The following is a 26937-nucleotide window of genomic DNA, read 5'->3' as shown; positions in this document are numbered from 1 at the left end:
TGCTTTAACCCATTTAATTTGGGTGTTATCAACGTGAAATATCTTTATAGTAAAATTACGCCAAGTTTGGCTCACGCAATTGAAATGTCACATGGCGGAATCTTATGAACGTTTTCGAGATTCACTATTTAAAGAGTTGGGTTTTGCTTCCTTTCTTCATCGATAAATATATATCAAAGCTTCGGTTCCCACTGTAACTGTAAAAATTATATCAATTGTGTATGGTGTGCTTAAACAGTGTTTTAAAGAAAAGAAAAATCGTCTGTAGAATTGCTCAAACATTTTTTTTGAAAAAGCAATCCATTTTTATAGCAGTTATCAAAGTAGAGAACAATCGAATACCACGATAACAGCTCTTTATAACTATTCATTTTGTGTGCCGTACATGGTTATTATAGACTTGCATCTCTTTTGAAACCTATATAAATATACATAATGAAAACTCTCTATGTAAAAAGGCTGAATCATCAAACTTAAAGCTATTAAACACAGTTTTTATGTTTTAAGTCAACTTCACTCAACAAAGCACGAAATGAAAACAAAATGGATGTACAAGCTGTGATGTGGCAGGTGTTTTTTTCGTGTTTTTGAAGCATACATTTTCATCACGCTTGGGTGCTTGTGAATTCTCAACAATGGCAAGTCTTTTTGCATGCTTACAGCAAATTTCTTTTTTGGTTTACTAAACTTCCGTTACCACTGATAGTCTAGGTTCCCATCTTTTGTCGTTGTTACGTTTTTGACGATACAAAACATCCATTTCCGAGTTCTCATTAGCGTTAATAAACGGAAATGCCTCATCGCTGTCGATATCTGTCTCAAATGGTTCATTGTTATAGCTCGGAATGCTTTGAAATCGATCGTCTAGTTCCGCCTCAAAGTTGTCATCATCGGACGCCTTTTTCATCGATTCTAAAGTGCTGCTTGGAGATTCTCGGAAATTTGTTACGCATTCAATGTAATCATCTTCACTCGAAAACGTTGACCAGCGAGGAGGGAGAGATCGACGTAACTTGAATACGTTTTCCATTTTGACAAAATTTGCATAATTTGCGTCATTGAAAGGTATTGGACCAGAAACATTGTTAAGAAGAATATTTTTATTAACCACATATGAGTCCGCACTACCGTTTGGTGTGCTGCTCATCGGCCAAATGGTCTTGTTGTCGACAGTATCTATTTTGCAGCTTGATCCCATTGATGGATTAGGTTTTGTAGAGTTATCACAGTTCATGTCCGATAAGCCAGCCCGAGCGTTGACAGACGTCCGCAAAACTTCACGGGTGTCTTCTTGAAAACTTTTCTTTTTGTAAACGATCACTATGGTCGGTTTCCACTTACAAATTTTCCTCCTTACCCTCCACATGACAATGTGGTATACACATGTCACGAAGAAGATGATCAAAACAAAGCTTCCTCCAAAAACCGCGGCATAAAACCAAATCCTTGGCTCGCAATACCACGTTACCCAAACATCGCGATCACTCAACACAGTCTTGTTGTTTGGCACGACAATTAAAGCTGTTTCTGGTGTGTTGAATCGTAAACTTACGTCACAGATTTTTCCTGCTGCTGCCCCACAGGACGTAACGTTTGAGCTTGTGTCGTATTCCATTAGCCAAATACTTATATTTAAGAAAATATCGGAATATTCCCTATTGCCTGCTATGGATGTCAGACCCAAATAGAAACTGTTGTCTTCATTGACAGTAAATGATTCCGACATTCTTGTCCCAGTAAAATCATGAAAATCTACCCGTGAAGATGCTGTCAAAATTTTACTCTGTTCGTTTTTCCATTTTTCTAAAGCTTTTCTCCCTTTAATCCAATAGACGTTGGTCGTATGTTGACTTCGAATGCGAATGCTGACTTTAGATCCTCGAGAAGATAAAACGACCTGTACCATACGCGGTCTCTTCGTACGAACACCAAATCATTATCAACCAACACATGTGGAACTGCTCGCCGTCGTAACGGTGCTCTGATTACGATCAAATTGCGTTGAAAATTCGCCTTAGTCAACGTAATACCCTCACAAAATAATGTTGACGCGCGAACAGCCCGACTTTCACCGCCATTTATTTCGTAGTCTATTGGATGGAAGTTGAATGAGTTTTTGAACAAAAAGGTTGCGCAGACAACTGACAATGTAATGAATACCATAAACACAATCGCAGAGATGTATAGAAGACATTGCGAGGAACGGTAACTTCGATATTCCGTCTTCCATTTGATTGAAGCATCATCGATTGTTCCTCCATTCGGTAGTGTCGACATTGTCTTTTATATGTTGGATATCATTTACGCTAACAATGGCATACAATTGAAACAGCGATGACGGTAAATTTTATCATATTTAAAAAACAAACAGCATCAAACCATGTCTGGTGTATGGTTTCATATTTCCAGTGGTTTCTGACATTCGCGTTGATGCCTCGATTATTATCTATGTACACTGTATCTGCGACGATTTTGAAATTTGGTCATTTACCAACTGATGACGGCAATATCACCTCGGACTAGTGACGATAGTGTTGCAACCAACTTTTGTGCACTTCGTCCGATATATAATAGCTCATTAACTGCTTGTATAAAATCGAGAAAAGTATTACTTTTATTGAAAACACGCAATTGAACGTTGAAATACTAGTCAATGTAAACACTGATAGTGGTCATGAGCCCACGTAAATGGTTAATCATCTTATGTTCGCGTTCAATATATTACCGTTATTTCACGAGAATATTGTATGGCGAGAGAAAATTAGCAAAATAAAACAGTGGGAGCCTTTAGTTTATATGTTTTTGCTCACTTCCTTTGCTCATCGCAATGCTTTTTCATCACGTGCGCAAATATGATTTCCAAAAACTCTAAATTGTCCCAAATTGCAAAAGCTGGCATTTATATACAAACAATTTAGTATTGAATGCAGAAATTCAATATTCTGATCGGCTTTTGTACCTTTTTAGAGCTTAGTCATTGAAAAAAATAGCCAGGGTTACTTTTTATAGCACGTAGATAAAACGCGTTTTCAGTTTGGCCAATACGAATTTACAAGATTATCCGTGTTTATTTTTGCGATGACATGTGAAATTGAGAGTGTGGAAGAAAATGAAAACGCGTAAGTAAATATCAATAATTTAAAGACAGGATTTAGCGATTAGGAAATAGGAATTAAACACAAACAATAGGAATGAAATTTCAAGTTTTGCATAATCTTGGAAGATTGTGCAAGTGACGATTGACGCATGAAAACAATGATTTGGAAATTTGTAAAGCAATTGCTACACGCTCATTGCAATAGTTTTCAAACGTTGTGTTAAGTTATCGAATGTAAAGGCAATGATCATAGAAAGCGTTCAATATTTGTGAATTTTCGGCACATGTTTAAAAATTTTGGCTTTGGCGGTTTCCATTTATGAAATTTTATACTCCAGTCAAGTTAGCACTTAGTGGGCGAGTGAATGAAGGACCAAAGCGAAACTGGCGCTAAAAATTTGAAGAATTAAATCTTTGTACTAAACTGAAGAGTTAATAGGTGCAAGATATTTCAAATATACATAAGAATATAAAATATGTACACAATAAAGCCCTTTAAACATAAAAGACCCATAATATATTCCATGCTCATTATTTTCGTAGTTAGCTTGGAAATGAAAACAATTTCCATAAGAAAGAAATAAAAAACTTAACATTGTTCTTTTTGTTCTATAGAATATTATACTTTTTCGTAGTGACTTCTATATTGCGGTGTATAGAATGACGTCACAAGTTATCGGGCATTTGTCCTACACTAGGCGTCGTCTGGTATGCTTAAGATTCCTCTACTATTTTGGTGCATGAGTTTTCGATATTTACATTTTGGGGCCCTCGAGCAAGACCACATGTATCCCCTACACTCTTCTTCTCTCTTGATAATAAAGATTTCTCTTTCTTCCACTTCATTCGCCTGTTTTGGAACCATGTCTTCACTTGCAGGGCCGACAGCCCAAGATGCTTTGCAAGCTCATAGCGCTCTTGCGTAGAAAGGTACTTCTGGCAGGCAAATCTTTTCTCAAAAATCTTCAGCTGCGCCTGCGTGAAAACGGTCCTCTCTCGACGATATCGACCGGGACCTTCCCCAAGCGTGCATCGAAAATACTTTGGTAGTCTCACCTCGTCGTGCTCTGGAGCAGTTGATGTAATATATGGTGCTTTAAATATAAAACAAATTCATTATTGGTGGCTAAGTACCCCCAACTCCACACGTAAACAGTCTGACACCCCACCCTCTGTCGCCTTATTTATCCATGCATCAACTACTTGCTATATGTCTCGGATGTTTTGCGTTATTTGTAGAAATTATTTATATCACTAATGCTGGGAAAGGCCCACCCAGCGCGTTGTTGACACAGGATGTTTGAAAAGTAATTCATCGGTACAATCTGCACAAAATAAACCAAAGAATTTAGCGGAAGATCAGCTGTAATGTTTGTTTGTTTGCCCAACATAATAAGCAAGGTACGTTGTCAGGGTGTGCAAACAAATGCCCGATTATCGTTTAATATACCGAAATGTAACCTCTTGTTTTCAATATTTTATTTCTCGATAAAATGGTAAAAACAACAAACTTGATGAGCCGTACCCGCCTCGCCGCCTCAACAGCTGTTTATTTTTTCAATAAAGGAAATAAAATTTACGAAAACCCTGAAGGCGTTTTCTCGGATTGATAAAAATTAATCAGGAAAACAAAGTATTGTAATGATGCGTCATCGGTTCTATAAGCTCAATTCATTTTCGCCGTTCATCGTTTTGTTTGAAGCAAAAACATAAATATTCGCTCGCGATTTTCTTCATGATGCTTCGTTTTGTGGGTTTGCTATGCAGTTGTTAAGAAAAAATGCAATCTAATGGTATAAATTCGTAGAAATGTCGGAACACACATGGTCAATTTTTGGAATGCGTTCAACTCAATGCAGTCATTCAATGCAGTTATATGAAACTGCTTTTAGAATTTGACATGGTGATAGAGTACTTGATAACGTGCTCGTGTTATTGTTTATGAGTGGAAGCGGATAAATTGAAGTGCCGCTAATTTCACCAACATTCTTCATTTGATACATGTTTCGTTTGATAAGACGTTTTTAATCCGGGTTGATTTCATTACCTGTCGTCAAGAATGTAGATGAGCAAATTCGTCTAGAAACCCAAGAAACAAGTGAAAAAGCAACGCGAAAGGACTTTTTTGTCGTGCTTTCATCAACAAATGGAATTTTTCCCCAGTAAGTTTAACGGGTAATGCATTTGTGTAACCTGTTGTTGCAGTAATCTGCCATTAACGTCATTTCTCCGGATGTTATTTTTATATGGTACAAGTTGGATCATCAAAAAAGTCATTCTTTCCCTTTTGCTGTAATAAGTAGCCGATCTAAAATTATGTTTGTGTTGTCCGTGCGACGGACGATCTGAAGAGAATCACATTTCGTGTATCACGCGCATTGAACTTCCAAAAACATCAATCTTTTCAAAAATTGCACGCATGCCATATAGCAGAAAGGAGAATTTCTAAACACTTGTTTCAAATTGCGGACATTTTTCGTTCGTATCCATCATTAATTTGGAGGAGTTCACTAGCTTACGTCTAATGGTTTATTTTACAAAGGTCACCTTGTCCCTTGTCATACTTATCATTTGTTCATTCTGTTTAAACTCAATATCTCTATTATGCCATCGTGAAATGCAAAAGAAGCTTAGACTTGATGGATGTTTTGCTTACATTAGGATATCGGTAATCAATCAGTACAGTTAGTCAGTTCCAGACAGAAAAAATAAAGAGAATGAGGATTCTCGTAACTCCAATATTATATGCAACGTGTGTACAACCAAAGAAAAGTAGAAATGCATAAAAGTTTGCTGATTTTAAATCTCCGTAGTTTACTGGTCATTTTATATCAATCCATGATATACCTTCAAATTTAGTGATCGTGAATACGGATGTATGAAGTTCCTTTGAAGCAACAAGTCGAAACGACAATTTCATGATTAACGATTAAGTAATTTCATTATAAACAGGGATAACTAAATTGAAAGTGTATTTCATTGCAGTTTAAGACACAACGAAGCAACGTAACTATTGACCATATGCAATCCATCATTTTCCTCAAACGCAGGACGTTTAATACATTTAATTGTTAAAGATTAAAAGTAGCAATAAAAAATGTCTCAAAAGTGTCTTCATTTATTAATAAGATTGCGCTTGTATCTATCAAGAAAGAACATGAAAAGACTGTTTACCCTGTACAAACAAGTATGGCCCTTTGCTGCTTTGCATAAGCAGGAAAATAGAGTTAAAGAGAACACTCATCACAAATTCGCAAAAATCGTTTAAAAGCACTATTTTAAATCCAAAATTTAATCACATCTCTAAATAAATCCCGAAAACAATTTTCTGATCGCATTTTTATTTTACAAATGTTGAGAAGATGAAGAAAATCTTTGTGAAATACTGCTGTCGTTATTTTAAAAATATCGTGAAAAATTAAAACAATTTTGCGGCAGGACCGTGCAATTGGATGTTTGTTTGTCGTTTCAAAACAAGTTGTGGTTCCCCATTCAAATTCACAGCGCTGTGCACAACAGCATCTGCCAATATTGCTTGCAACGTACACGTAACAATAAAAAAGCACAGTAGAAAACAGCACCACTCTCACAGTTGAAAATTTAAAATATGATTAACTTCGGTTGAGTTTAACTATACATTGGGTGACATTTAACGTATCCAAGGATCATTACAAGGATATTAACGGGAATTTGAACATAGAAATCGTTACCTTGTGGTCTGGATTGCGTGTATGGTAATGAGTTGATCGATGTTGCGTTGGAATAAGGATTCTCATCATGCAGGATGCCTGACGAACTTTTCGGGACCGAAGAAGCTCCAATATTCAAACTTTGGTTCGATGGAATGTAAAAAGGATACGGGTACGCAGACCGAGTTGGATAGGTTTGACGAGGATAAAAAGGCGTCAAACCCGCATTCTGTTCGCGATACATTCTGAACTGGTTGATTTCTCTCAATTTGTGCAGGAATTGTCGTTGAGTTGCAAAAGCCATTTCGATTATATGCAGTGCGCGTCAATTTATACGCAGGTCAAGTCAATTAGGGCGTGACGTTCGTTAATGGACGCATGAAAACATGAATCCAATTCGTCGTCAAACCCTACGGGCACAGCTCATCTGAGCCATTAGAGCAAGTTGTCTCAAAACAAGGGACGCTCATGTTGATTTGGGAAAGTATGTGTTACATAAAACAAAAATTTCCGCAATATGCTTTCAGATATCTTTCACGTGATAGCTACATAAATAGGCATTGGATGAAATTTTAGTCGTGATGTGTTCTCACTGTCAAGAGGTTTGACATACTCGATTGTTCACTTGTTGTATTTACACAAGAAGATTGCGTCGAGAAGGGAAGTGTCCGGCTAGATACAATCTGAGACTGCAAGACGATGTTTTAAGACTGTGTTTTGACTTGATCTTCTTCATATTCAGACGCGGTGTCTCAATGCAGCAGATAACACTCGTGATAAACTATCCTTTTGGGTGTTCTGAGATTTTAATACAACTTTATGAAAAGAAGGATTGAAATAACATACCCTCTTCAATTTCAATTCCCAAATCCAAGATGACTCCATACCACTTCCTCTTCCACCCTCTCCACCCTCCCATATTTGTGGTCATTATGAATTCAATACTGCATTGTGTTTGAATAAGCGTAACACTTTTACGTGTAAATAAGAGCTGTAACAAGGTCTTAACACAATACAATAACGAAGTTTCTAATCCAAGTAAATAGAGTGAGAAGTAATTATACCCTCATAACATTATTAATAAAAACTGGTGACGAAATTAAAATTTAACAATTAAATAGGATCAATGTATCACTCGAAAATAACTGCTTGGTTTTTGCTTAATTTATTAAATTTAAAAATATATACTGTATATGTCGGTATTCGTCAGTCAGAGCATATTGCACGTAGTCGTTGTAAAAACGAGATGAAACAATCACTAGTTCATGTTATAATTGAAACAATTAATTGTAAATGAATATGCCTTCATTTCTAATTGACACAGTAAATTGTAATCAAACACCCATTTACACCTTTTCGTTACTCATAGAACCAATGATAGTATGTGAAGAAATTGAGAAGAAATTAAACATCGTTGCCACTCCTAAAATCGCCAAAAAAGTGTTGATGAATTCATACAGTGCATGGTCTTTTGGAAAAGTGGCAAAAAAAGTATAGGAAATGAATGTTTGGATTGTTTTGGCGAAATCTTATATAAGTCACTGGAAAATAACTTGAACACATGGTTTTTAAACATTTGATGAGTATGCTAAGAATATTGTTTTTGACACTAATTCAAAAACAAACTTTAAAACGCTTGAAACTTCATCCAATACAAAGAAAATTTTTGATTCACAAATGCAAGAAGTGCCTTAAATGGCACAATATGTGAGAGCTACATATAAACAATTGAACATTGCAGCTTCATTTGAATGTAAAAGGATGGCAAAGGAATAGGATGATGCAATTTCTAATAATACACAAAGTTCAGCAGCAACACTAAACAAAATAGATTTATCTAGGTAACAAGGGCAAACAAGCTTAGTTTAACGAGATGAAATGTGAGATAACACATTGACAGATACTGTTGATAAGATTTTCCGCCCATACCATTAACGAATACAAGAAGCATGCTATCAGTACAATCCGAATTTCTACTTGAGTTAATGCTCTCGAATGACGTACAGGCTTCTAAAAAAATCAAGTGGTACAAGTTCATGCTTTCTTTATTCGCAGTATCGCCAAGTTTGATTACTCTTCTAAAATAGAGATTATATTGGTCTACAAAATTCAAAGTTTTTACTTTCACGATTTCTATCTATCATGAAAAGAAAATTACTGTCGAACACAGAGTGATAGACAATGCCTTACTTAAGTAATTGTATAATTTACAATTCTCAAAAAAATTGAAATAGGAAACGTGCATTTCTCCTTAATACGTATAGTATACCAACTGGCAGTTCAAAGTAAGTCATCAGCAATTATTAAGTTTGCTAACCCACAAGTTTAAGAATGTTATGAGGCGAATGCATTTCAATTCATAAGCAAAAATTTATGGCACGACAAAAGTGATTAAAAACGTAAATTGGAGTATAGCACAATTGTTAACTGAAAAGTTACAAGCGAGCAAATTTGGATGCTCAATGACGATTAACATTTGCAAATATCCAGTGTGCACGCTTTATTCAGTACTTGCATACAAAAAATGAGGAACTCATCTGTACCGATAAAAGCAATTATGCCATATGCCCTTCACATTGTTAACTTCATAGACAGATCCCAACTTTTTTCTTCGACCTCCACCTTTCACACTTATTGACGCTAAAACATAGGTAGCTACATTCCTTGGCTACAGCCTAAAGTCTAGATACTTCAAGGAATAATGCAAAGTTTTATAAAATTGGTTAGAAGAATAAGCACTTACTAAAAACAAGTACAAAAGGCAAATTTTCATCTAAAATCTACCCCCAAACATAAAGACAGAAAAAGACTGCGACTGAAAAGCACACGGAGGACTATGGTTACGTGTTCGTCGATCAAACCACAAATGTCACCCTTCACCCCTCTCCGTCCACCTGGTGAAATAAGTCAAGTTACTACCGCCAGTAAAACAGTTCAATGTGTCATTGGTGTGGGGCACACGGATGCGGATGCGACAAAAACAGTAAAACAGAAAGGCACATTTTTTGAATATTCTTAGGTTCTTCAATGTTCCATATGTATGACTCTTGGCTGTTCCAAGAACATGTATTTTTAAAAATGTACAGAATGATCATTTATGTGTCAGTGTGACATTTTTTCCGTAATTGTATGCTTCTTTACCAGCGCAGAGAGAAAATTCAAAAACCATGTAATTTCACATGCATTAGAGAAACCACATGCTATATATGCAGTGTCCACATGAATCGCGGATCATTTATGTGCTCAAAATAAAAAAGAATCGGCGAAACAGGAACAGTATCAACTGTACAAACCACTGGCACAAACAGTACACACAATACTACTTCACAATACAGTGGTTACCATGGTAACTAATTACCATAGCAACATGACACAGAAACTAAGATGGCTGCTAACCAAAGCCATCAAAATACAAGATACTTGCAGAATTTATCCCACAGTAGCGATAAAGATTATCTGAAAATTGGGCCTACAGGCAGAAGAGAAATAGAAAAAAGTGATCGTGTTGAACGTGGACGAGTTTTTATAACTCAATGCGATTCTGATCAAGTAAACTTGGACGTATTACTCCATGCTGTACCTGAACTTGATATAAATGACATTGACAAGTCGAGAAAAATGACGGGAAAAAGCGATGAGATTGTGCGTGAGGAAGAATCTAAAGCTTCTGGATTTATTTGTATGAGTAAATCTGTCAAAAGGGTAAATCGTACGCACCCGAGAAAAAGAAATCTGCGTGAAAATAAGCAAAACTTTTCCTTTCGGAATGACGAAGTTGTTGCTATTGACTTGGAGAATCAAAGACTTTTGAGAAATATCAGTCATCCTCGACCGAGCTCAGCCTCGAAAACTGCACTTGGTGGAAATCATTCTGTTCGTGTGAAAACCTCTTCAGAAGTCAACAGAAAGAAGTTTCAAAGAAGAATAGACGAGGAAAATCAGGTAAACATTAATTTTTTTGTGGACAAAAAAGAATGCGCAATATTTTCGTAGTCTAACATTGTTCTTTATGATAAAAGCAAACTAGTTGTGTGGCTGTAGCACTCGTGAAATTTTATGATCTTTCATATTTTACTTAGGCTATATTACGTCGCCTTGAATCAGTGAAGCCAACAAAGACTTTGAATCGAGAATATCTTCTACGAAATCAAACACCTAAAGTTCAAAAACTACGATCAACAAAATCATGCCATTGCACTCCGCATCTCAGGAAGCATGACTCCAAGGCTTGAAAGGAAACTAAATTACTACTGAAGGAAGTTATGAGGTAAGTCAGAGTACATTACTTTATATTTTTCAGCACTTGTTGTAGTATTTTGAATTTGTAATGTGCAGTTATGTTAAGTTGTAGTTATTTTGAGTTTGTATTCTGACTTACCCTGCACCTGCAACTGGTTCAGAAAAAAGTATTTGTTATCTTTCAATCTGGGCTTTCTTATGTATATGCTTGATGTAAGGTTTGATTAAAACATTTAAAATAATTTTTCTTCCTTTACAACTAACTGTAATCGACATTTCTACTTCACTGAATCCTCAAACCTTTTAATTAACATCGTTAGTTTACATCAATGCATCAACAATATTCATTAAAAATGAAAATGATCAAAAAGACAATTTGAAGCTATTTGAACAAATTTTAGTATATAGTATATTCATTAATCCTAAGTATATAGTCAAACCATTAAATATAGTAAAATCATAAGTAATTATATAAATTGCACAAGTACAGTTAAATCATTGAGTAAAGTCATATAAATCATCGCGCGCAATTTCATCAACGTACTCTAATTTAAAATACGAAGTCTTTCCTCTCAGTTTTCCTCATGGTTATCGTCCAACAGTTCATCGTATGTTGGGTCATGGCGGTGCATTTTTCTACGTATGGTGGCGATGGCCATGAAAACCAAACGTACCATCAATGATGATATCCCTAATACAAACAAAAGAATCAATATTCCAGGTATGAAACCTAACATTATCATCTCGATAATATCAAGTGTTGGAAATACGAACATCCATCCTGTACTAACATCTTCTTTGGAAAATCTGTAAAATGATTTGTACATATTAATGATAGCCATTACTGCAAGACTTAGTAGAGAAATGGTTTCCGCTGTGTTGGCACGAGGGTTTTGGAATGGTTTCACACATTTATGATGTAATAAGGCCAGCACACAGATGATTGCCATGCACATGAGTCGTAAAGTGGGATCAGTGATAAAACAACTAAGAAATGTCAAGAAAAAACGTCGTGCAATAAGAACGCTCTGCCAGTAGACAGCACCTGACTTTCCCTCTTCAGGCTTGCGAAATGGAGCGATAAAGATGGATTTCAGCGTATCTGTATACTCAGTAGTGTTTACTGTCCTGTTTACAGGACTTCGATAAATACTTAACCATTGCAAGAGATACTGTAAAGACCAAAAAATGGAAAAAGGAAGTGGTACAACACAAGCGAGAAAGAATTGCTTTGTTGAAATCATTCCATTGTGCAATTTCACGGCAAGCCAGGCTAACACCAGGAAGAAGGGAATTAATACAACAACGTCAAATGCAATGAACAGAATCTGCCACCATTGGTAGCATAATATGTTACCATCATAAAACCAACGACGGTCAGAGTTTATGGGAACGCATTGAATTAGTGCAAGACTAACGTTGGCAATTTTTATATATCCTAAGAGAATGGTTTGCATTGTTGCCCCCAGGTAACGTTTAAATTTTGGAGTGTATGCACCAAAGATCTTACTTATGAAAAAGTGAAGACTGTAGATAAAGTATATGGCAAGTAAAGTTCCAAATACAAATGCAACATCAAACAAATGTTTTCCAGTTGCTGTGAGACCAGGTATTGGACATACACCTTCAAAATGAACTCCCTGAAAATTGAAAAATCTCTGAACAGGAATAATTATTTGGGCTTTCAAAAGGTGCTTTATGTTTGTATCTGTTTGCAGTAAGGAAGAAATCTGATAGAAATAGAAAATAATTTCAAGAAATCCTAGGGAATCCTTCCTTTCGTTTTCAATTTCTTCAGTGGAGAGAACAAACGGAGAATCGCTTCTCTGCATCTCTGTTGACCGTAATGATCTTCTGGTGTTCTCGCTCAGGTGTTTAGTTATTGTTCTTTCATTTTTGAACCACAATATCTGTTTTACGAGAAAAGTGACAATCGGTGGTTGAAATATAAAAAACAAAGCCATGCTGAGCGCCAATACGATAAACACAATCCAAAACCAATAATCAAAACAGTTTTCTGTCAATTTACAATCTGTTGACAATACAGTTTCACTGTAACCAGGAGAACAATGACCGCAAATCCAACCTTTACGCTTTCCTTGGCACCTGTTCTAGCTGTCGTGTTTTGGGTTTTTTGAGCCTCCAAGACAATAGCCATTAGGACATCTGGTAAATTTTAAAGATGACTTATTTTTCTTACTCAAATATCCCCAGAAGTTTGGCTTTGATTTGATTGTTGTTGAACATTCGGCTCCATTTGGACAAGGTAGACAAGAAAATGAACGAACTGGTCTCAATCCTAATGTGTGACCCTGCTGTAAGCTATACGTGCCTTGTTCACATTGTGTACATACAAAGCGAAGTATAGTGACGCGGTATGTACAAGAAATATTTATCCATTTGTTATAAGAGAGATTCAACATTTCCATCTTTGATCCAACTGGGCAACGCAACATTGTAAAATTATCAAAATCCACTTTCCCGCCATTTGCAATCAAGACCAAAGGATTATCTGACTGTATTTCTTGTAATGCGGTAGTATTGTGTAAAATTAATGGTCCTTCGCTGTACGTATGTATGAAAGTTTCTGTATAGGAAGAATTATGAGTTATTGTGTTGTTAAAAGTGCTACTGAATAAATTCAAGTTGTTTGAGCCATAGTTAATAAGATGACCAGCGTCATGTGCAGAATTGTTGACAAAATGACAATTATTGAAATATATTATTCCGTTTTCCATGGAGACTGCACCACCATTTCGGGCAAAATTTTCAATAAACTTCGTGTTCTTTATCGTTACAGAATTGTTGTAATCCCATAAGCGCACAGTATCTTGTTTACATTGAGGATTTTTCAAAGTATCACCTTTAGTATTTATGGCCATGCCACCACCCATGTTATAAATTGCTTTGTTGTGTTTAAATACTGACTCATCGACGTGACTCCTACTTCCATGATTAATTTCTAGATACATTGCACCTCCAGCATTTTTAATACTTGTGTTATTTTCAAAGGTTGTGTTGAATATGTTTATCGTTGAATTGGAAATAAAGAAGTAGAATGCTCCACCTGGACCATAAGTCGCATTGTTTGATTTAAAAACTGAATGCTTGCACAAAAATTCGCCATTAACACCATGTAAATATATGACACCTCCAGAACTCCCATGATTTTTCTCGAAAATGCTTCTTTCTATCGAAATTGAAAACGACGCTAAATTCTGTATTCCTTTATTTTGAAAAAATCCCACCTCCACCTCCTGTTCCTCCGGTTATGCAGAATTACGAAAAAAAGAGACATTATTCATACCAATCATTGTTCTCGTTCCCTTGGAATAATTATTGATGATTATTGCTCCACCATTCATGGCGCTGTTTCCAGTAAATTTTGTGTGATTGGCTAACAATGTAACTGAGTTGGCTAAAATGTATACCGTCATTAATTGAAATGGCGCCTCCGTAGCCTTGTCTTGCATGATTGTACTCAAATAATGAACACGAGAGCTCCAAGTAAACGGCTGATGATGCCAACATGAACACGCCTCCCCCTAATCCAGCACTATTTTCCGTAAAATTTGAGTTATTTCCACTTAAAAATAAATGAACATCATTTTTGTATCACTATCAAGATGTAAGCATCCACCCAATTTTGCTACAAGGTTCTTGTGAAACAATGATTTATCGATGTGTATTTTTGCATATAAAAGGTTGTCGGAGTATACAACCCCACCACTATATGCATTATTTGAAATGAATGTAGAGTTATGAATCCAGATTTTGAACTTTTGTGGGAGCCGCAGAACTCCTCCAAAATTAGCTGTATTAGATATAAAATTTGAACTGAGTATTTTCATCTTTACAGTTACAGACATATTTGCAACTTTGCTTGTCGATATATACATCACACCACCATCGCCACCAATATTCAAGTTTGTAAAATTAGAATTTTCAATATGTACACTAACATTCCTTGCGTGAACATAGAGAAATCCACCATTAAAGGAAGCATCGATCGTCCATTACTTATCACACAGTTGTTCATTACCAACTGCATCATTTCACTTTCTATATAAAATATCCCTCCACGATTTTTGTTGATTGTATAGTCATCCACTTGTGTGTCAGTAATAAGTATTTCTGTTCTTGTTGAGCTGATTGAAAAAAGTCGCCGTTTATTCCTTTTAACCTGCGTGTCTGCTATCACAATGGACGTCGTTTCAGTGTTTAAAACAAAGAGGCTGTGAGTAAACGTGTTGGTCATGTCTTGCAATCCATTATCTACGAAATTGCTTTCCTCCATTACAGTAAGTTTTAAGTGATTAGTACTTACGTATATCATTCCCATTGAACGAACATAGTTATTAACAAAACTTGTATTTTGCACATGCAACTCTACAGCATGTTTTCCAAAGTTATCTATGCTTAAAACACTCCAAGAAGGCGACATTAAAATTGGAATACGTCTGATGCCATTTTCTATAAATTGTGAATTTTTAAATATAATGCTGCTCCTTAGAGTGTTTGTATCCTTTGAGCACATCTTTACTGAAATACATGCTTCATTTGCTTCGAATTGAACATTTTGAAAAACCAAACTTGTCAGGTTCCGATTATATACTGTAAAATTCACTGCAAGTTTTTTAGTTTTGTTAAACACGCACTGAGTAAAAACGGCAGACGAATCCACTAAATGTACTTGTGTATTTTCAAAGAAGATTCTGGTTAAAGCAATGATCATTGGAGAGGCATTTTCTCTGCCGTCTATAATCCAGTTAAAATCACTTTTGCATGAAATACGACAAAGTGACGGACCGTCACTGACAAATGTCAAATTCTTCGTGACGTAAATACCTTGGTGTCTTCTTTGGAATGATTTACAATCATATGGAGATATTTTTGTGTTTGTAGAATCGATAAGAATTTTTGATGCATTACCTGCTACAGAAACACCATGTGATATTGAATAACACGGGCGACTGTAAGAGCCACATGAAGCAGAATCATGACCTTTAGCCCTTGAGACATATATATTTGACGCTGAAGTGACTTCGAAGTCTACATAAAAAGAATTATATGCGATGCATCTAAATGTAATGCAATAATGTGAATTATGTGGGAAACAATAATCAAATCTAATGGTTTCAAAAAATAAATGTTCAGAAAGTCAATAATCAGAAGATTACTTCGAGCTGTGCAGTGTTCATGTATCATTCAAGATTGCATCAATATACGTGGATATAGAGATAAATTTGAGCTACCGCTGAAATACATCTCGAGTAGAAATATTGCGCTCAATAACGCCAGCCAACTAATCATGATGATAGCAAGAACATTTTATTTAAAATATTCGATTTATAATTAATAAAAGTGATGAACGCACTTACTGAAAAATTCCAGAAGGAAAGATACCCAGATGATTTTGAACAAGAGTATACATTTCATCTTCTACGGACAAAATCTAAGAGAGTTTTTAAAATATCACTACAGCTGAAGAGTACTTAGAGTGCGAGAAATAAATCTATCTCTTGACTTTCAGAATCTGCGTGGAGCCTTGCACTAACAGTCTTTATTGGCCGGCATAATTAAAAATATGCAACAGTCAATCAAGAGCGTAACTGGAGAAGGGGTTGTCCATTTACGAGTGGCCGCGACAAAAAACATTACAAAATTTGTTTAATAATTAAAACATATTTAAAGGAAATCAAGCTACAAACTACAAACATTTAGAAAGCTTATACACATTTACAAGAAATCAAGTTCATTACAAACTACGGACGTATAGGTAGCTTATTAATAATAATATTGTAAAACTGCGAAAATTTTAACCAGTGTTTGTTGTTCTGAACTGAACAAATCCATAGATACCTAGATTATTAAACAATGATCAATCTCACTTCAATACCATTGTGTATATAGTCTCTAAAGATTATTATTATACAATGATGGTGCAATCTTTGGATGCGTACTCTTAACAAATCAATATAGACAATTATACAATGATGGTTCACTCAGTTTCCCTTCCGCAAATAGCATTGACCTTGGTCTGAATATTTCTTGATATCATGCTGAGTCTCATCCAATAAAGGTCACTTATATTTTACTATGTGTTGTTGCAATCTCGATTGTAATTTGCTAAATAAAAGTCTTCGGATAATTCTCTGTCATGTTCGCAACAACGACTTTTGAAATTATTTGTAGGTGACGTATATTTTTTGAGAGAACTGCAAACACAAAATGTACAATGGTGGAATCTTACTTGAGATTTGTAATTGTTTAACAAACGGTTTTGACTCAAATTATTAATGATAAAGGGTCACACTGTCAGCCAGGAGAGTTTTCTCTTGGTATTTACATAAATAGACGAAAGCAAACAGCTAAAATTATTTGATGTCAAGGCATGAAAAATTTCTACATGAATTATTTTAAAAGCGTCTGCATTTATGATTGTTTAATAAAATAGTTATTGAAATAGTTATATCTGCTTTTGCATAGTATCAAGAGCTATTCAGATCTTGATCAATTTTATCCTTCTCAGCTTCGCTTCGGTAAATAACATTGACCAAAAAAAATAAGTAAATAAACGTTGCCTTATTTGAGCAAAATTCGTAGGTTGCAGAAATGTACTTTACGATGAAGTCTTAATCCACAATCTTCCCAGTGTCATCCATCACTAAACCTCTGCAGATACTCGCCCTCTACAACCTTAGAAAACTAGACTTATTTTTATTGACAGTCACTTTCATTGCAGTTGCAAGACCAAACGTTGCTTTTAAAATCAAGTACTGCTTTCGACTGCTTAGTTTGTTGCTCACGTTACTCCTAGTGCGTCTGTTATATTATCCCCAGCTAGACATTGAAATTATATATATTAAAAAATGAAAGTTTATTGTTATGATAATTCATAAGTAGGGGTTAGAGCATTATCGCGCAGTGTTTTCTACGGGATATGAAGTTCCGAGATTTAAATATCCTTTCATGTAATTCGAAGGTTTCTATATTCCATGCGTTTGTAGCAGGGGGTAGTTTCTTTTTTCTTAGTTGAATAATTAATGAGCTATAATTAGTCTATTATCGTAAGCACAACGATTTTGTTTTCATTGATCTATTTTAAATACATGTAAACTAAATCTCTATCCAGCACAGTGCTCTTAAAACTCATTTTTCATAAAAAAAAACGATACACATTTTACTCAAAGTGGCAAAGTTAATTATACAATTATTATTACACACATTCACGCACGATTACTATAATGTAGCTTAAAGTGATACATTATGAAAAGCATTTTTTAAATTTGAACTCAAAAAATTATTTTCTTCATCATCAGTTTCTTCATCTTTCTAAAATAAATCTTTGCTTTCTAAGCAAATTGGAACAAGTAGCTAGTATTTCTATAATATTGTTTGCAACTTCTTTCAAAAGACATTTGAATTCACAGCACAGTGCTGAAACATCAAGCATAGCTACCTGAGCTTGCTTTAATAACCTCTAGATCTTGGCTACAAAGCTTACACTGTATTTGTGAAGCTGCCTCAATGGATTGACAGGAGGTAAAAAAGCAAAAATAAACTATATGCAAATCTTTGCTGTTATTCCTCAGAATCATCGAGTAAAGTTCACACTTTTCTTTCAGTATCCATAAAGGTCACTCAAATTAGATTCCAGTTTATTCCGAGGAGTTGGAATGCTTTCCAGAAATTTGGAATAAATTCTTAATCTTTCAACAAGTTTCTTTTGTTTTCAAAAAACCATGAGAAAAGTAATCAATGCCGATGACTGCTCAAAAACTATGAGACATTCTTTTATCCGGAAATACATGTTCACCACCAAACATGGGTCGTCTTCTATTTTTCCCATTTCCAAAAACAGTCAGACATTGGTCTTTCTCCTCATTACAATTTCTAATCAACAGACTTAAGATAACGTTTTGATTTGGGGATGCAAAATAACCGTTGTATCAGCCTTCAGATGAGCTGTTTTGAACACAATATGATTTTACTTCATACGCTAGTATTTCCCACACTAATTTCTGTACAATCACTTTCTTTTTCAAGGACGTTAGCCTCGTTTTAATGCGTATCTTACTTCAAACACGTGGTAAAGTAGTTAATCAGGTATCTTTGATTGAGGCGATCAATTAAATGTTTATTTCCCTTGGAAAATGTAAATTCAATCTCATGAAAGAAAAAAACAGCAAGAACAAACGAGGCTCATGCTAATGATAAAGGAAGTCATTGTTAAGGACCAAGTAAAAGTCCTTGAAATACTGCGGCGTGAAGAAATGTGTATTTCGACCGAAAATGAGTTGATCAAAGTTACAACTGAAAAATGCTGTGTTCCAAATAATCTTGTTGTTCTGCATAGTAAACACGCACTGGCAAGATCTCCAAATCAAAATATCATTCTTTGGTAGCCACCTGAAGATACTGATACATTAGTTATTTTGATAAGAATATGTTACAAGGAGAAAGCACAATGTGTCATTGATTTAGAATTGTCGAACGAGAAAAGAAATTTTGGAAGATTTTTGTATGCAATCCAACACTCAGAATAGCCTTTCAACTGGAAAAAGTTAACTGGAATCAAACACATTATAGACTTACCCTTCTAGAAAAATGTGTATCTTTCTTGTTACCATAAGAAAAGCGTCATTGTTACCATAAAGAATCAGTAGACATAGATAATTATCTCCATTTGCTACCTCCCACCTTCCCACTCCACTCCACAGTTCATCCATGTTGCAGTTTTCCACATTAGCATCTAAGCTATGGCGTCATCAAATCAACTTTAGGTAGCTTAGCTTAATGTTCCAACGTATGGGTAGGTGGATGCCAAAATATAACTCAAAACATAGTAATACTGACAACGAGGAAAACTAAATTGCTTCAAGTTAAATTTGTGAATTGTAAAATGCTTTTTATGATGCTTCTACTTAAATAAATTACAATTTACAACATAGTAAATTTGAGTAAACGTGCTTAATTACCATTATTTAAATAACAGTGTTATTTTGGGAAACCAATATGCATGGGTAATTTATAAAAGTAATTGTTCGTTGCACTATGACATTGATGTGGTCAATATATATATTTAAAAATGGATCAGTGGAATAAAGTATGTTGTGTTTATTGTAGAAAAATTAGCTATTAATGATGCAACTACGTATAAAGAAACTACCCTTTGGCTACAAACTCACCCACAGATCCCTGTTTACCATGACGATTCCATACACTGGTGCCAATACCAATACCTACCAGAAAGTATTCATTTTATTTTCTCTGGCCGCAGGTGGTACTTACCTTAACCACATTCTGGTCTACATACTTCCTTTATTGTCTTTGTTTGGGATTTTGTCATCGCTTATGCTTTTGTTTATTTCACTCGTGTAAACCATGTCAAAGACAATAAAGGGAACTGCTAATTTGTACATGTCCTTTCCTACTTATCTCGCTATTTGATACAAATAGTCAACAAAAAGTATAAACGTATGATTTAGGAAATATATAACGATCGCGGAGTTAAATACCGTTACACAAACATATAATTGAGAAATTTAGAAAAACATGTTACCGAAAAAAATAAACAAAAATCTTGCGCTCCATCATGTGAGGACACCTTCTTTAAAAGTGGGCAAGATTTAGGCACTTCATGTCAGTACTTAACTGCAGTAGGAGCAAAAATGGAAATGTTCGCTGGCATAACTGACGTTAATATAGCGTTGATGATGTCTGATAAAAATATCCAATCAACAGAAAAAGCAACTTATGAAGGAATAACTTATTTCATGAACGTTTTTACGATAAACTACTGCATGCTCTTAGGTTTTACTTTATTTGCTTTCTATTTTATGAAACATTCATTTATTTGATAATTGTGTTTTTAACACAATGCAATAATGAAGTTTCTAATCCAAGTAAATAGAGTGAGAAGTAATTATATCCTCACAACATCATTAATAAAAACTGGTGACGAAATTAAAATTTAACAATTAAATAGGATTAATGTATCACTCGAAAATAACTGCTTGGTTTTCGCTTGATTTATTAAATTTAAAAGTATATACTGTATATGTCGATATTCGTCAGTCAGAACATATTGCACGTAGTCGTTGTAAAAAAGATGAAACAATCACTAGTTCATGTTATAATTGAAACAATTAATTGTAAATGAATATGCCTTCATTTCTAATTGACACAGTAAATTGTAATCAAACACCCATTTACACCTTTTCGTAGCTCATAGAACCAATGATAGTATGTGAAGAAATTGAGAAGAAAATAAACATCGTTGCCACTCCTAAGATCGTCAAAAAAGTGTTAATGAATTCATACAGTGCATGGTCTTTTGGAAAAGGTGCAAAAAAGTATAGGAAATGAATGTTTCGATTGTTTTGGCGAAACCTTATATAAGTCACTGGAAAATAGCTTGAACACATGGTTTTTACACAATTGATGAGTATGCTAAGAATATTGTTTTTGATACTAATTCAAAAACAAACTTTAAAACGCTCGAAACTTCATCCAATACAAAGAACATTTTTGATTCACAAATGCAAGAAGTGCCTTAAATGGCACAATGTGTATGAGCTACATATGAACAATTGAGCATCGCAGCCTGATCTGAATGTAAAAGGATGGCAAAGGAATAGGATAATGCAATTTTTAATAATACACAAAGTTCAGCAGCAGCACTAAACAAAATAAGATTTATCAAGGTAACAAGGGAAAAAAGGCTTACTTTGACGAGACGAAATGTGAGATAACACATTGACAGATACTGTTGATAAGATTTTCCGCCCATACCATTAACGAATACAAGAAGCATGCTATCATTACAATCCGAATTTCTACTTGAATTAATGCTCTCGAATGACGTACAGGCTTCTAAAAAAATCAAGTGGTACAAGTTCATGCTTTCTTCATTCGCAGTATCGCCAAGTTTGATTACTCTTCTAAAATAGAGATTATATTAGTCTACATAATTCAAAGGACAACATTTGCTGTTCACGATTTCTATCTATCATGAAAACAAAATTACTGTCCAACACAGAGTGATAGACAATACCTTACTCGAGTAATTGTCAGTGGCGTAGCTAGCGGTCTGGCTGGTCGGGCCCAGCCCGACCAAATATTTTCCCAAAAATGAAAAATTTGTTTTCTTTAAAATTGGATTTGCGAAAATTTTAAATTCTGCGACTCTTTTTGGAATAATCCACAGTCTATTAGTGTAATATTTGTCAAATTGCGTCGTTATTAGCAAAATTATCATACTTTTAAACGTTACTTAGCAACAATGACTAGTGCATTTCTAGTGCCAGGCATTACGCAGTTTAGTCGGGCTCTGAAAATTCAGCCCGACCAAGTAGTAAAATCTATAGTGGGATTATCTGCAATCTGATTGGTTGACAGCAACTGAGCAAACTCAAATGCGCTGTTTCGCAACATCTAGTCGGGCTCTGAAAATTCAGCCCGACCAAGTAATAAATCTATAGTGGAATATCTGTAATCTGATTGGTTGAGAGTAGCTGTGAACACACTCAAACGTTTAACAACATCTAGTCGGGCCAATTTTCAAAAGCGTGACTGGAATTTTGAGCTTCGAAATATACGTTCGGAAATCGTGATAACTTACATTACAATGGCTTCGGCTAATGAAATCGATATAATAAGTGAACTACAAAAGAAACCCTTCTGTTCGACAATCAGGCGAGCAAAATATACTCGTAAAGCAGCGGCCAATTCCAATTTACAAGCGACTACAGGCATAGAAGCTTTCAGGAAAGTTGGTACTCGAAGAAAGATTATTTTGTTGTAGCTCAGAAAAGAATGCATTGTTCTGTTGGCCTTGTCTTTTATTTTGCCCTGGATCGTCATCTTCATGGACGCAGACGGGATTCAAAAACATGAAGAATTTCCTATCCGATTGTAAGAAGCATGAGAAGGCAAAATCGCACATGGGTGCCTACAAGACCTGGAAGACCTACGGTTTTCAGCCTCGTATCGACTGTCTCATGTCACAAACTAGACGTGAAGAGATTCAGCGTCATAACGAGGAGGTAAGGCAAAACAGGGAAATGTTGAAAACCATAACAGAAGCTGTTTTATACTTGTCTAGGCAAGAGCTTGCATTTAGGGGGCATGATGAATCTAGTAGCAGCATGAATAGAGGAAATTATAGAGAGCTACTTGAAAGTTTTGCCAAGATGGATTCTGTTTTGAAAGGCGATTACATGGAAGGCTTGCTGAAACCCACCTGCTGGGGAGGGCGGTTTACTGGAGTCTCTCCTGATATTCAGAATGATTTGATTGATTGTCTTGATAAGATAATAGAGGATGAGATTTTAAAGGAAATATATTGCTGCACTTTCTTAAGTATACAGGTTGATGAGGCAACTGATGTTTCTACCAAAGAACAATTGAGTGTAATTGTTCGAATGGACAAAGGGAAAGTGTCATTGAAAGACAGCTTGGGTTTGTTGATGTTAGTTGTGATAGGACTGCAACTGCTATATCATCAGTGGTTAAGGGTAAGTTAAGTCAATATAATAATGTGAAAGAGAAATTTATTGGACAGACTTATGATGGTGCATCTGTTATGTCTGGTCATCTCAATGGTGTTCAAGCTCAAGTTCAGCAGGATTATCCTTATGCTCAATTTGTTCACTGCTGCCCATAGACTAAATCTAGTATGTCAAGCTGCATCCTCCATCTCACCCAATATTTGCTTTCTGCACCTTTACCCCCAAAGAAAAGCTTTATATCATCCCATAGGCTTGAGTTTCCTAGTCCTGGTGACACAAGATGGTATTATAGGGCTCATGTCATCAATGTCTTGCATTCTAACTATGAAACTGATAGACATATTTGAAAATCTTACTGATAATCCAATAGGTTGGGATGATGAAACGTTAAGTAAGGTTACTGGTTTACTTGGCTACCTTAATGGCTTCTTGTTTGTTTCTTGGTACATGTTTTCAGAGAATTCTTGAGCAGTCATCCATACTTTATTCTATCTTGCAAGACAAGGACACTGACTTTCATTATGGAATGAGTAGGTTTGAGAGATTCAAGGCCTTTGTTGCTTCTCTGAGAAATGATACAGAATATTGTCAGGTGTACGACCTGGCTGTTGAGAAAGTGGGACCACCAGTAACCAGGTATGACCAACGGCATAACTACAAACAAATGTATTTTGAAATTCTTGACACAATTGTGACTATGCTGACCGAGCGATTTCAGGATATGGAGCGTTTTAGATTTTTGACCATGCTAACCCTAGGGTGTTTAAGATGTGGAAAGGTGAAGTGCCCTCAGAAAAGATAAATCTTCTAAAGGAGGTTTATGGTGATATGTTTGACATACCAATGCTAGTTAGCCAACTTTGTTTTATTTACAGAGATAAAGACTTTCACTGTGATTCATGCGATGAATTATTGAAATATATTTTTCAGTCCATTATCAATCTAGTATTCCAGAAGTTAAAGATAAATGGGGTTTTGTCAATTACAAGTGCTTCAGTTGAGAGGTCATTTTCATGTTTGAAGAGGGTAAAAAATTATCTTAGAAAGACTTTGAGCCAAGGACGTTTTAGTTCTCTTTGCAGGATTTCCATTCACAAAGACATACTGTCAGAGAAAGAAGACGCCAACGCATTGCATGATGAGGTAGTAAAGAAGTTCATTGAAAAACCACGAAGACATGCTTTCTTATACAAATAGGTATTCATATATGGCTGATAACAAGCTGATGATGTCTTACGTCCATGGCATGTGAGAATTTTTCCGGGAACTTTTTAATGCAGTCAATGATGATTGTCATTTCAGCACGACAATTTCATCACAACTTTTGATAGTTGTTGATGACAAATCTGAGCCTTTTCGGTTCTTGTCAAAGTTTCTTTACAAGATGTACATAGGTATCTATGTATGAGAAAATAAATCACATATCTGCAACTATTTTTGAACTGTTTCTCTGCTTTACTATAAGATCCTTCGGCAATTTAAATTAACCAAAATGGTTCTATTTCCTGCATAAATATCACGCATTTGCTTTCTAAGATTGCCGTTTCCGACGTTCTAGGGAGTCTAAATTCGGAAAATTTTCTCGCTCGGCGCCAACCATGGTGGCACCTCGTGAGCCCGACCAAATGTTTTTCGCTAGCTACGCCACTAGTAATTGTATAGTTTACAATTCTCAAAAAAATTGAAATAGGAAACGTGCATTTCTCCTTAATACGTATAGTATACCGACTGGCAGTTCAGAGTAAGTTATTAGCAATTATTAAGTTTGCTAACCCACAAGTTTAAGAATGTTATGAGGCGAATGCATTTCAATCTATAAGCAAAAATTTAAGGCACGAAAAAATTGATTAAAAACGTAAATTGAAGTGTAGCACAATTGTTAACTGAAAAGTTATAAGCGAGCAATTTTGGGTGCTCAGTGACGATTAAAATTCGTAAATATCTAGTGTGCACGCTTTATTCAGTAGGTGCATACAAAAAATGAAGAACTCATCTGTACCGATAAAAGCAATTATGCCATATGCCCTTCACACTGTTAACTTCAGAGACAGATCCCCATTTTTTTCTTCGACCTCCACCTTTCACATTTATTGACGCTTTTACATAGGTAACTACATTCCTTGGTTACAGCCTAAAATTTAGATACTTCAAGGAATAATGCAAAGTTTTATAAAATTGGTTAGAAGAATAAGCACTTACTAAAAATAAGTACAAAGGGCAAATTTTCATCTAAAATCCACCCCCAAACCTGAAGACAGAAAAAGACTGCGTCTGAAAAGCACACGGAGGACTATGGTTACAAGTTCGTCGATCAAACCACAGATGTCACCCTTCACCCCTCTCCGTCCACCTGGTGAAATAAGTCAAGTTACTACCGCCAATAAAACAGTTCACGATGTCATTGGTGTGGGGCACACGGATGCGACAAAAACAGTAAAACAGAAAGGCACATTTTTTGAATATTCTTAGGTTGTTCAATGTTCCATATGTATGATCCTTGAATGTTCTAAGAACATATATTTTTAAAAATGTACAGAATGATCATTTATGTGTCAGTGTGAGATTTTTTCCGTAATTGTATACTTCTTTACCAGCGCCGAAAGAAAATTCGTAAGCCATGTAATTTAACATGAATTAGAGAAACCACTTGCTATATATGCAGTGTCCACATTAATCGCGGATCATTTATGTGCTTAAAATAAAAAAGAATCGGCGAAACAGGAACAGTATCAACTGTACAAACCACTGGTACAAACAGTACACACTTTTCCACTGCACTATACAGTGGTTACCACGGTAACTAATCACCATAGCAACAGACGTATTAAAACCAAGATGGCTGCTAACCAAAGCCATCGAAATACAAGATACTTGCAGAATTTATCCCACAGTAGCGATAAAGATTATCTGAAAATTGGGCCTACAGGGAGAAGAGAAATAGAAAAAAATGATCGTGTTGAACGTTGACGAGTTTTTAAAACTCAATGCGATTCTGATCAAGTAAACTTGGACGTATTACTCGATGCTGTACCTGAACTTGATATAAATGACATTGACAAGTCGAGAAAAATGACGGGAAAAAACGAAGAGATTGTGCGTGAGGAAGAATCTAAAGCTTCTGGATTTATTTGTATGAGTAAATCTGTCAAAAGGGTAAATCGTACGCACCCGAAAAAAACAAATCTGCGTGAAAATAAGCAAAACGTTTCCTTTCGGAATGACGAAGTTGTTGCTATTGACTTGGAGTATTAAGACTTTTGAGAAATATCAGTTATCCTCGATCGAGCTCAGCCTCGAAAACTGCACTTGGTAGAAATCATTCTGTTCGTGTGAAAACCTCTTCAGAAGTCAACAGAAAGAAGTTTCAAAGAAGAATAGACGAGGAAAATCAGGTAAA

The 26937-nt window shown here is 35.5% G+C and overlaps 5 protein-coding genes across 8 annotated transcripts; 2 read left to right on the top strand and 3 right to left on the bottom strand.

Moving 5' to 3' along the window:
• Nucleotides 1-339: 339 nt before the first annotated feature.
• On the bottom strand, nt 340-2721 carry LOC124445143. The gene is made up of 2 exons (XM_046995850.1): nt 1807-2721; nt 340-1774 (listed from the first exon to the last, which is right to left on the bottom strand). The coding sequence occupies exons 1-2, from the start codon at nt 2275-2277 to the stop codon at nt 683-685; spliced, it is 1563 nt and encodes a 520-aa protein (XP_046851806.1). The 5' UTR covers nt 2278-2721; the 3' UTR covers nt 340-682.
• Nucleotides 2722-3811: 1090 nt separating this feature from the next.
• On the bottom strand, nt 3812-7090 carry LOC124445142 (transcription factor LBX2-like). The gene is made up of 2 exons (XM_046995849.1): nt 6808-7090; nt 3812-4191 (listed from the first exon to the last, which is right to left on the bottom strand). The coding sequence occupies exons 1-2, from the start codon at nt 7088-7090 to the stop codon at nt 3812-3814; spliced, it is 663 nt and encodes a 220-aa protein (XP_046851805.1).
• Nucleotides 7091-10036: 2946 nt separating this feature from the next.
• Nucleotides 10037-12785, top strand: LOC124446936 (cilia- and flagella-associated protein 97-like). Its single transcript, XM_046997825.1, has 3 exons — nt 10037-10728; nt 10866-11053; nt 11602-12785. The coding sequence occupies exons 1-2, from the start codon at nt 10171-10173 to the stop codon at nt 11016-11018; spliced, it is 711 nt and encodes a 236-aa protein (XP_046853781.1). The 5' UTR covers nt 10037-10170; the 3' UTR covers nt 11019-11053; nt 11602-12785.
• On the bottom strand, nt 11305-15191 carry LOC124445141. The gene is given in 3 exon segments (XM_046995848.1): nt 11305-14288; nt 14457-14491; nt 14645-15191. Coding segments are annotated over 3 exon segments (2976 nt in total). The 5' UTR covers nt 14895-15191; the 3' UTR covers nt 11305-11597.
• A 7641-nt stretch (nt 15192-22832) lies between these two features.
• On the top strand, nt 22833-24899 carry LOC124446934. Of its 4 annotated transcripts, none has more exons than XM_046997824.1 (4): nt 22833-23075; nt 23400-23546; nt 23998-24176; nt 24623-24899. In XM_046997824.1, exons 1-4 carry the CDS (start codon nt 22923-22925, stop codon nt 24735-24737), a joined length of 594 nt encoding a protein of 197 aa, XP_046853780.1. In that variant the 5' UTR covers nt 22833-22922; the 3' UTR covers nt 24738-24899. The 4 variants fall into 4 exon arrangements, 3 of the variants coding, with proteins under 3 accessions (XP_046853780.1, XP_046853778.1, XP_046853779.1); XM_046997822.1 differs by having other exon boundaries at nt 24299-24899; XM_046997823.1 differs by having other exon boundaries at nt 23393-23546; nt 24299-24899.
• The last annotated feature ends 2038 nt before the right edge of the window (nt 24900-26937 follow it).

Source organism: Xenia sp. Carnegie-2017, unplaced genomic scaffold (genome assembly GCF_021976095.1).
Source record: "Xenia sp. Carnegie-2017 unplaced genomic scaffold, XeniaSp_v1 HiC_scaffold_22, whole genome shotgun sequence".
NCBI classification, from domain to species: Eukaryota; Metazoa; Cnidaria; class Anthozoa; order Malacalcyonacea; family Xeniidae; genus Xenia; species Xenia sp. Carnegie-2017.
This window is presented reverse-complemented; position numbering and strand designations above follow the sequence as displayed.

What these genes read in the sequence shown, in the direction of transcription:
- LOC124445143 (XM_046995850.1), bottom strand. Translation starts at nt 2,277, where the DNA reads ATGTCGACACTACCGAATGGAGGAACAATCGATGATGCTTCAATCAAA. An exon ending in GATTAAAGGGAGAAAAGCTT is followed by an intron (nt 1,775 to 1,806) that starts TAGAAAAATGGA and finishes CAGAGTAAAATT; the next exon opens with TTGACAGCATCTTCACGGGT.
- LOC124445142 (XM_046995849.1), bottom strand. Translation starts at nt 7,090, where the DNA reads ATGGCTTTTGCAACTCAACGACAATTCCTGCACAAATTGAGAGAAATC. An exon ending in CACGCAATCCAGACCACAAG is followed by an intron (nt 4,192 to 6,807) that starts GTAACGATTTCT and finishes TTATATTTAAAG; the next exon opens with CACCATATATTACATCAACT.
- LOC124446936 (XM_046997825.1), top strand. Translation starts at nt 10,171, where the DNA reads ATGGCTGCTAACCAAAGCCATCAAAATACAAGATACTTGCAGAATTTA. An exon ending in GAATAGACGAGGAAAATCAG is followed by an intron (nt 10,729 to 10,865) that starts GTAAACATTAAT and finishes TATTTTACTTAG; the next exon opens with GCTATATTACGTCGCCTTGA.
- LOC124446934 (XM_046997822.1), top strand. Translation starts at nt 22,923, where the DNA reads ATGAAGAATTTCCTATCCGATTGTAAGAAGCATGAGAAGGCAAAATCG. An exon ending in TTCAGCGTCATAACGAGGAG is followed by an intron (nt 23,076 to 23,399) that starts GTAAGGCAAAAC and finishes TTAAGTATACAG; the next exon opens with GTTGATGAGGCAACTGATGT. An exon ending in GTGGGACCACCAGTAACCAG is followed by an intron (nt 24,177 to 24,298) that starts GTATGACCAACG and finishes TGCTAACCCTAG; the next exon opens with GGTGTTTAAGATGTGGAAAG.